The 9,533-nt window shown below is 59.3% G+C and overlaps 1 protein-coding gene across 1 annotated transcript; it reads right to left on the bottom strand.

The window, feature by feature from the left end:
- Positions 1 to 4,891, bottom strand: TTC24 (tetratricopeptide repeat domain 24). Its single transcript, XM_045784073.2, has 9 exons — positions 4,195 to 4,891; positions 3,790 to 3,993; positions 3,109 to 3,237; positions 2,867 to 2,979; positions 2,420 to 2,518; positions 1,438 to 1,526; positions 1,193 to 1,281; positions 508 to 604; positions 1 to 82 (listed from the first exon to the last, which is right to left on the bottom strand). The coding sequence occupies exons 1-9, from the start codon at positions 4,889 to 4,891 to the stop codon at positions 1 to 3; spliced, it is 1,599 nt and encodes a 532-aa protein (XP_045640029.2).
- Positions 4,892 to 9,533: the final 4,642 nt, after the last annotated feature.

Genomic DNA, 9,533 nt, shown 5'->3' with positions numbered 1-9,533 from the left:
TCACATGATCACACAGAAGCCAGACTCCATGGGTCTCCTCTGAGGGTTCCTGCTGGGGGTTCCCCTGGGCCAGATGGACGACCTGCGGGAGGCAGGGAGGGGCTTGCCCTTGGGGTGCCTAGGGAGAGAACAGAGGGCAGTCTGCTCTGGCTGTAGTTCCTGTGGCCGTCCCTGGCCCTCACCTTGGCTGCTGGGCCCCAGGGCAGGAGGGGGAGGCTTGAGCGCATGCCCCCACCCTGGACCCTGTTCGTTCAGCAGGATTTTCCGTCTCTGGGAGGCCTCCAGTCAGGCTGTTCAGGAGACGGGGGACGCCCCAGGTGAGCGCTGTTCAGATTGCTCAAGGCCAAAGACAGAGAGGCTCCAAGCACTAGACCCCCAAGCACTGGACCACATCTTCCCCCAGTCTGAATGGTGGTGATCACGTTCCGTTAAAGCCATCCAAAGCCACATCCTCTCTTACTCCTTGTATCCATTCTCCAGGCCTCCTCCTCTCCCCCAGGGACTCACCTATTGGCTTGGGGGCCATTGGGTACCAGAATGCCAGGCTGCTGCATTCGGAGAGAGCCTTGGCCTCCAAGCAGGAGGTGGGCCCCGGGTCCTGGACCTAGATGGAGAGGGACAGGCACATCCATCATAGGCCTCTCTGCACCAAGAACCACATGGTGGAAGGAGAAAGCTTTGGGAGAAGACCGAGGGTGGTGGGTGCCGGGATGCGTGCACCGGTCACGGACACAGAGGGTGCACCAAAGCCTACACTCGTACAGGACGGGCGTTCGACTACAACTCACTGCTTTCTGGAGGCAAACACACTACAAACAGAACAGGATTCCAGTTGGAAAAGCAAGTAGCCGGGAGCTCTGGCCCCAGAGGCTGAAGCCTCAGGAGAAGCTGGTGAACAGCTGGGGCAAGATAGCACCGGTACCTGGCATGTAGCAGGCTTTCAGTAGAACTTGGTGCTCTATGACGCAAAGTTCTAGAGGCTAGCGAAGCCACGCAAGCCAGGAGGAGAGGGGACTGCCGAAGGGTTTGGGGAAACTGGCCAGGGTCTTGAGACGCGAACGGGACAGGGGAGAGGGCTGGGCAGCCTCAGTGGCAGACTGGGGCAGGGGCATCTGGGAAGGGAAGGGGCTGGGAGAGCGCTCCCATTTTCAGGGAGGAGATGCACCATTGGGGACAGTCTGCTCCCACTCACACTCCAGTCTCTGTGCCCAAGATGCCAGCGGCTGGTCCTCTCTCTCCTCCTGGCCCTCCACGCACTCTTCTTTCCACCCACCCGAAGACCTGGAGGGGCGGGGAGCAAGGGGGAGAGCGGCGGCTCCGGGCCACCCTCTCCTCCCTGGGGTGGCTGCAGGCCCCAGCCCCACCCCCACCCCCCCACCTGGCAGCTGTGCACCTTCAGTGCGCCCAACCCTGGAGCCCCAGCCCTGCTCCACTCACCTGTACGGCACTTCTGCTCCACCCCTTCCTGCCTGGGCTGGGTGCCCAGCCGCCCCACCTTGAGCCTGGGGCCTCCCTGGCGCCGAAGTCTGGGAATGGTGGGGAGCAAAGGAAACCAGCTAGGGGTGTATCCACGAGTGTATGTTCTCTGCACACGCTATGGCCCCACAGAGACACAGACGTGCTACAGTCAGACTGGGGCGTGCCACCCATCTGAGAGTGGAAATCCGTGGTGAGGTCTCTGTTAGTGACTCTCGAGTTAGAATCAGGCTCCTGACTATCAGGCCTGGCCAGAGCCTGGCCTCCACCCCACCCTGCCTGGCGCCTCCAGGGGCAAAGTCCCAGCAAGGTGATGGCCACCAGTCCTCTGCCTGGACCAGACTAATTTAATTTTGCTCGCAAATTATAAGTACAGTGTCCTGGTCTTTAAGAGAAGACATAAACCCCACTAAATAAATAGAATAAATATTTAAGTATAATTTTAATTCCTGGGTGGGAGGTTGGTTGCCTGAGGGTCTCTCAGAGTGTGAGGCACATGGACCAGCTGAGAGGCTGGGAGGCAGACAGAGGGTTGGGGGGAGCCAGAGAGGGAGGGGGCAGTGGAGACACACAGAGAAAGTCCCCAGACAAGGCGGCCAGGGAGAGGACCCTCCCTGGAGCACTGCCCCCACCCTGTGGCCTTTTGGAGAACTGCAGCCAAGAACTTGGTTTCTGTCCCCTCTGAGTAGGGCTCCCCACCCTTGACTGCATCCCTGTGCTCACTGTTAGGCTGGTTACCACTCAGGCAAAGAGCCGGCACAGCCTAGCACTGGGAGACATGCCAGAATGCCCCCCCCCGCCCCGGTGTCCTTGGAAGAATGATCTGTGTCCCCTACGCAGGCTCCAGTGCAGCATCCCTAGGGGGTCAGCTCTGCTTGCTACCACCTCCTTCTCTGGGTCACCTCTCCCCACCCCCAGCTCCCCGTCTCAGGGGTCACCTCACCAGGGTGTACATCGGGACAAGCCCAGCCTGGGCCAAGTGGGTCCTCATGGCGTCTGCCAGCTTGGCCACCAGCCGGTCCCGCACAGAGTCTGGCTCCTTCTGGGGAGAGGGTGGATAATGGGGGAATGGGGGAGATCTGGGCTATGCGGTCCTCTGGGGATTGGGGAAGCAAGAAACTGGATAGGCAGGAGGGAAGGGGGCTTTGTATTCCCCTCTCTTCTACCCCATCCCCGCGCCTTTGCCAGGATCCTGCTACCACCTGCCCGGAACCGTGAAGAGACGAGCTCTTCCTCACAACAGTGTCCTGGGACCTAGCACACGATGTGCCCGATGCATGTTTGGTGAGTGGATGGATGGCAAGGAGAAGACAGAAGGCAGGCTGGTCAACAGACGAGGCTTCCTGGAGGCGTAGCAGGAAGAGTTTGGTCCTGGGGTGGCCCATCTCACCTGACTCCGGGCCAGCGCTTCCTTATAGTACCGTAAGGCCTGGTCGTGCTGCCCCAGTCTGGCCGCCGCAGCCCCCAGCCCCTCGCAGGCCTGCCACTGCCCCTTCGTGTCCCCTGGGGAAGAGAGCCCGGGAGGTCCTCTCATGGGTGCCCGCACCACTGACCCTCCCGTCCAGAGGTCTCGCCGCTAGCCCCCAGGACCCTTGGCCTGGCCCCTTGCCAGGGCACCTGCTAAGCCCTCACCGGTGTCCCGGGCAGCCTGTAGGGCGTGCAGGTAGTTGTCTCGGGCTGCTCTGTGGTCCCCCAGCTGGCTCAGTGCGAATGCCAGGCTGCCAAAGCTCCGTCCCTGCTCCCGCCGCTGCCCCACAGAGCCTGACAACAGAGCCAGCCCCATCCTAAGAGGGGACCTTGGCTGCGGAGGCGTCCCCCAGCAACCAGGGGCAGGATCCCAGGAGTCCTGGCGCTCAGCCCCAGCACACCTCCAGGCGCTCTCAATAGCCAGCCTCTCCACAGGCCTGAGTTTTGGCCTGAATGCATCCCCCCCGCCCCCCGCTAGTTGGAGACATGGACAAAGGCCGGCCAGGCAGGTGTCACCAGCTCCCTTCTTACCCGTGTGGAAACTGAAGCTCAGAAACCCGGAACCACTCACTGAATGTCACACAACCATTCAGTTGGAGGAGGCCTGTCTCCTAGCAGGGGCTCTTTCCGCTGCCCACTGCCACCTTCCCAGCCCCAGGCCTCGCCTCTGAACCCTCACCCCCCTGTTCTGTCTGCCTACCCCATCTCCTGCACCCCCAGCCCTCACCCCCGGTTCTGGGCTTCCCGGCCCTATACCCCGTCCTGAAGGTCTGTCCACTCTTCAGCATTGCGCCCCAGCTGGAGCCCCTCTGATCCCTATCCCATTCCCCAGGCCCTGGTACCCACCGTGCAGGTCAGCGGCCTTCTGGTAAAAGTCCCGGGCTTCCTGATAGTTGCCGAGGGCACTGTGGGCCATCCCAAGGTTTCTCAGCACCGTGGCATCCTCTCCTGGCCCCCGGCACAGGGGCAGGGCCCGCAGGAAGGCCTCTGCTGCTAGCGGGAACAGCTGGAGCTGGGAGTAGCTCAGGCCGAGGTCATTATAGAGCTGCCCTGGAGGGCATGGGCAGGGTCACCAGGAGCCAGGTCAGATGCTGCTGAAGCTGCATGGGTACGGCCCCTGTCCCACTCTCCCAGGGTCCTCCATCCCTTTCCCCGGCCCTCAGAGGAGCCTCTGCCTGCACCCCAGCTCTCAGAGCATCACCTGGTCTGAATGTCCCCAGACCCCATGCCGCCTTTGCCCAAAGGCCTCACCCAGCAGTCCCCGCTCAGGGCTCCTCTCCGCAAGCCTCCGGCTCTCCTCCAGCACCTGCAGCACCTCAGCCACCCCGTGCCGCCCGCTCTTCAGCATACAGCCCGCCGCAGCCCCCGAGGCCAGGGCTGCAGCCTGGGGCTGCCCTGCTTGGGCGTAGGCCCGGCTTGCCTCCTGCAGACAGTGGGCTGCTAGCTCAGGCTGTCCCAGAGCCTGGTAGCAGGCTCCCATCTTTGCCTGGGCTTGCCCCTGGTCACCCAGTGGCCGGTAGTGACCCAGGGCCCTGTGGTACCAGGCCAAAGCTTGAGGCAGGTTGCCCAGGGCCTGGTAGGCCAAAGCCACATTGAAACACTGGTCGCCATGACACCTGCCCTGTGCCTTCTCTTCAGGCTGGGCTCTCAGGAGCAGCTCAAGGCCTCTGGCTGGGTCCCCAGTCTCCACATAGGCGGCCCCCAGGTTGAAGGCACAGGCCTGGAGAACAGGGGTACCCCTAGTTTGTGGGGCCTCAGAGGCCAGGATGAAGGCCCTTTGGAAGCTGGTCAAGGCTTCGTGGTTCCGGCCAGCCAGTAGGGCTCTGTGGCCAGCCCTGGTGAGGGCTTGGATGCCAGGCTCTTGCCGTGGCCGCTTTTTCTTCTTCTTGGAGGTTGAGGGCTCAGGCTCCAGCTCTTGGGGGGCATCCTCAGGGTTGGAGAAAGACATAGTGCTGACAATGGGGAGCAGAGCGGTCAGTATGTCACCCTTGGCTTCCTCCAAAGCAGGATCCCTCAGGGGTGATTCAGCCCCACCCCTGCCCTGCTGTGACCTCAGAGTTTCAAGGACTTCTCTCTGCCACCTTACTTTGCTTCATCGGTCCTCCTGGGGCCATATCAACCCTTACTCCAACGTCCCAACTCGTTCTTAGTCTTTCAGGCCCCAGTTCAAGTAACATTGCCCTCCAGAAAGCCTCCTCCCTCCACCGTCTGGGTCCTTCTGGACTCCCAGGGCACCTATGCCCGTGTCTTTCACAGCATTGACCACGCCGGGCTGAAGTTGCTGACTTTTTGTCTATCTCTCCTACTAGATTTGGAGCAGCGTGAAGGGGCTGGCACATAGTAGGTCCTCCATAAATGTTCATCGAACGAGAGGGACCCGGATGACGCAAGTGTACCGTGCGGCACTGAGCCGTGCACTTGGAAGCGGCTTGGCTGGCGGAAGGCACGTTACATCTATGTTACTGGAGTCCAAAATCCCACATGAAGGAGTAAATGAACAGACAGACAAACAGAGCACATGCAGGGCCTCTCCCCATCACCCCTTCACGCTGTTCCTCCACGGACGCCCATACACTCACAAGGATGGGTGCTCCCGCTGCCCGATCCCAAGGTGTCGATCAAGTCAGCTCAGCAGACGCTGGGTGCCAGCCTGCTGCGTACCAGGAGCCACAGGACACTAGGGACACAGAGCTGGACAGGCTCTCGAATTGGCAAGGAGTCAGCTTTCAGGAAAGAGGGTGCTGTCTCCCCATTCGCTGCCCACGCCCTATCTCAGGGGACCTCCTTCTCCATGGCTGGCTGGTTCTGGTCCCCCAGCAACCTGCTCTGGTCTCAAATGTGCTTTTCCCCATTAGGATCCTCTCCCCTGGAAAGGCAAAGCTTTCTCCCGAGCTCTCCTCCCAGGAGCCGGGAAGGGGTGGCAAAGCCTCAGGCCTGGGCTCTCAGCCCCTCCCCTTCCCTCTGTCCTTCCGCCTCTTTTATAGGAGAGACAGTCAGAGGTGATTCTCTTTTTAAAGAAATTCCCCCTGCAACTAAGAATACCTAGGAATCTTGCTTTCCAGGCCCTCATCCCTGGGGCATTCCTGGCTACCCACCCCAGGCCTTGGGGCCCTAGCCACAGGATACCTTACCTCCCTCCATCTTCTCCGCACCTGGCTTTCTAGAATGGTCCCTCTGGCTTGGGTTACCTCGCCAAGCTCTGAGCTCAGAGCCCCGGGGTTACCAGAGGACCAGGTACCACCCTCTACTCCTAGGAGATTTTTGATGGACACCTCGGATGCCCTATCTTAGTGTGGCATCACTGAGAGTGGGCGGGCACACTACCTGCATTCCCTTGCCCTTCCTGCCCCCCACTCACCCCCCACCCCTGCACACCTCCCCCCAGTCCTTCACTGCAAGCAAGGAATCAAGCAAGATGGCTTGTTACTAGTTAGAACCTCAGGGGTCTTCTGTCCCATACTCTTATTCTACAGAGGAGGGGACCAGGCTCAGGAAGCAGGTGGGACCTTCCTGAGGTCACAGAGTGCGTGTAGCTGGGATCAGACCCGGGGTTTTCTGATTCTGGGCTAATTAGCCTAGGGTTCCTTCCACTGCACTGTGACTGCAAGTTTTAATGAGGCCTGGGCTGTCCTAGAAGTGAACGCTTTCACACACACACACACACACACACACACGCACGCACACACACGCACACGCACACACCTACGCTCTGTGCTTCTGTGTGGTACATTCCACATTTGGGAATGGGGTTAAAGGTTGACGTCAGGAAGGGCCTGGAGATCAGAGGAGTCTCTCTGCCCCCAAATCCCTTTCCCAGCTCCGCCGATCTGCAGCCTCCACGTTCTGCTAATGAGAGGACGGCAGGCCCCAGGACGCCGGGCACCTACGGCGTGAACTCACGCAGGTGGCGTGCAGCCGAAAGCAGATGTCCTCATTTGCTGGCAGAGAGGTCTCTTTTAAGTAAAGAGGCCTTTGCCAGAAACAAAATTACAAGGAAGTCGCTGGGCCCCCTGCACTGGGCAGCCTTTGCCGAGTGCCTGCCGTGGGCCCGCATAGCGCTGGGTGCCACACACTGGGCCCATACCCATGGCGGGCTTTCTTGGCGGCCACTGTGCCTGCCCACGGCCTGGCCTCCAGGACACCACCAGGGCCTGGCCAGGGCTGCACAGGCAGCTCAGCCGGCTTCCCTTAAGGGGAGAGGTTTGGGGAGGGGGCGGGGACTGAAACTATGCTGGCAAGGTTCCACTGACCTCTCAGTGACCTAGGGATTGTTTCTGAATCACCAGCTTGTTCGATTCCCACTTTAGGTGACATATCCTTGCAACTGTCCCCCTACTTGACTTCCAGGATCCACTGTGTCCTGGCTCCATCTCTTCCCCGTCTCCTTGCTGGGCCCTCTGTATACCCCTTGAATGCAAACAGTCCCCACCCCTCTGCCCTTTGCTCTCTTCTTGCTTTATAGACATTTCCATGAATGTTCCATCCACTCCTCTGATTTTCCCACCACAGATAAGCCAGTAATTTCTATTCTAAATGTAGATTCTAGACTTGGCTAGTCCGAGCAAAGTTCCCGTTCCCCCCTATCTACCCACTCCCTGTTCCCGGTGTTCACTGGTCCACCACCAACCCAGTCTGTCAGCTGGAACTGCGGGAGGTATCCATGACCCCCACTGCTCCCATGCTCGGTCCTACTGGTTTGACCTCTGAGCCCTCTCCCCCGTGCGGTGTCATAGCCACGGCCTTGGAGGTGGCACAGCTGTGGGAACTCAAGCCTGGAGTGGCACGGACTTTGTGTCTTGGCTTCACTGGTTTTTAGCTGTGTGACATTTCTGAGCCTCAGTTCCCGTATCCGTATTATGAAGATCGAACAAGATGATGCTAAATGTGGCTCCAGCGGACCATTCACACTGTGCACCTGTCGTTGCTGTGCGGTCCCTAACGCCCGTATGCGACAAATACATCTCCTCGGGCCCTGTGTCCGGCCCCTGTTGCCCTGGCATGGAGGAGACAGTGTGAGTCAGCTGGGTTTGCCCCCTCCTTTCTCCCACGGGGGAGCCCCAGTTGTAGAGAGTATGGGATGCTAAGACTCGAGAGGAAAGGCCCACCGGGTCCTCAGCCATCTGTTTACAATCCACCTACCCTCTCAGGCCCAGCAGCCCTCGTCCCAAGCAGAAGTGTGGGTAGCTCATCCAGGTTCCTCCTTTCTGGCTGGGTTGGGGGTTTCTGCACATAAGGGCCTCATTATGCAACTGTTCCCTGTCAGGGCCCTGGGCTGCCCAGGTCCTTCCCAGCAAGCAGGGAGTGGGACCTCTATCACCAAGAATCTAGATTCTACTTCCCTGCGTGGAGAGCAAAGGGGACCCCTTCTGGTCTCAGGGAATGCCTACTCTCTTCAAACCGCACATCTCCCACTGTTTTGTCTCAGCTCTGAGGCCCCTCTGTTCCTCTGAAGGTTTGGATATTTTTGGTTTTCTACCCCTTCAAATCTCTCCCCTGAGGCTAGGAGCCTAGGCTGCCTTGCCTCTTGACTGGGGCATTGGTGGGTGGGAGGGAGGGCAAAAGAAGAAGTGCCAGATGGGGGAAGCCTATTAGATAATATAGCAAAACAAATTTTAGGACAGGTGTCATAATTATTTGTACTAGTTCAGACCTTACTGTCTCTCGCCTGCGCTGCTGCCATGAGCTCTCAGTCGGCCTCTGTTCCTAGCCTCACCCTGTTCCAAGCCCCTGCTGCAAAAGGACCTTTATAACATATAGACCTGGCCTTGACCTACGTGTGAAGTGTTCTTTGGCTTGTGGCTGCTCCCCAGACGGCATCCCGGCTCCTCAGCCTGCTGGCCGGGCCCCTGCAGCCTCTCTTCCTGCCTCTCCCTGACTGAGCTGTTTGTCTATCATCTGCCCCAGTCCTGACCTTCCTCCTTGCTCTCACACGTGCTGTTTCCGCGGACTGAAATGTCTCTCCTTCAGGCTGATGAATTCTTGTTCCCTTTCCAACCCAGATCAGCTGTCACCTCCACTAGGCAGTCTTCCTGTCCTTCACTGCCCTTAACTTCATGACAGCGGTGACCTCATCCCTCTGAATATCGCTGACCTCTAACATATTTGACTTCATGTGTGTCTCTCATTCCAGAACAGCAGGCTTTAGGGCCTTAATTATGCTGATTTTTTAAGATTTTTTTTTTTTTCAGTAATCTCTTCACGCAACGTGGGGCTCGAGCCTAAACCCCCAGATCAAGAGTAGCACGCTTTACTTTGCGGACTAACCCGGCCAGGTGCCCCTAACTATACTGATTTCTCTTTGCATCCGCACCATCTCCTTCAGTGCAAGCCGGTCCGCCACTTAGCGGGAGCCAAGAACGCTACAGGCGGCGGCGCGGGGTTCGTGGGAACACTAGGGGGAAATGATGGAGGCAAGGGCAGCCGACGAGACTTGGAGGAACAGCAGCACCCCACCACTGCGCAGAAAACGGACTGCGACTCCTATTGCCTCCTGGGCCTCCTCCTCCGCACCTGGCCGCGCTCCTGGGCCTGCGCCGCCTGGAACTACAAATCCCAGCGGCCTCCGCGGCTCGGGCCGGAAGTGCTGTCCG

The sequence above is a fragment of the Ursus americanus genome, chromosome 2, assembly GCF_024610735.1.
Source record: "Ursus americanus isolate L20-20 chromosome 2, mUrsAme1.1.p, whole genome shotgun sequence".
Lineage (NCBI taxonomy): Eukaryota > Metazoa > Chordata > Mammalia > Carnivora > Ursidae > Ursus > Ursus americanus.
Note: the sequence above shows the minus strand (reverse complement) of the source record. Positions and strands in the feature narration are given on the sequence as shown.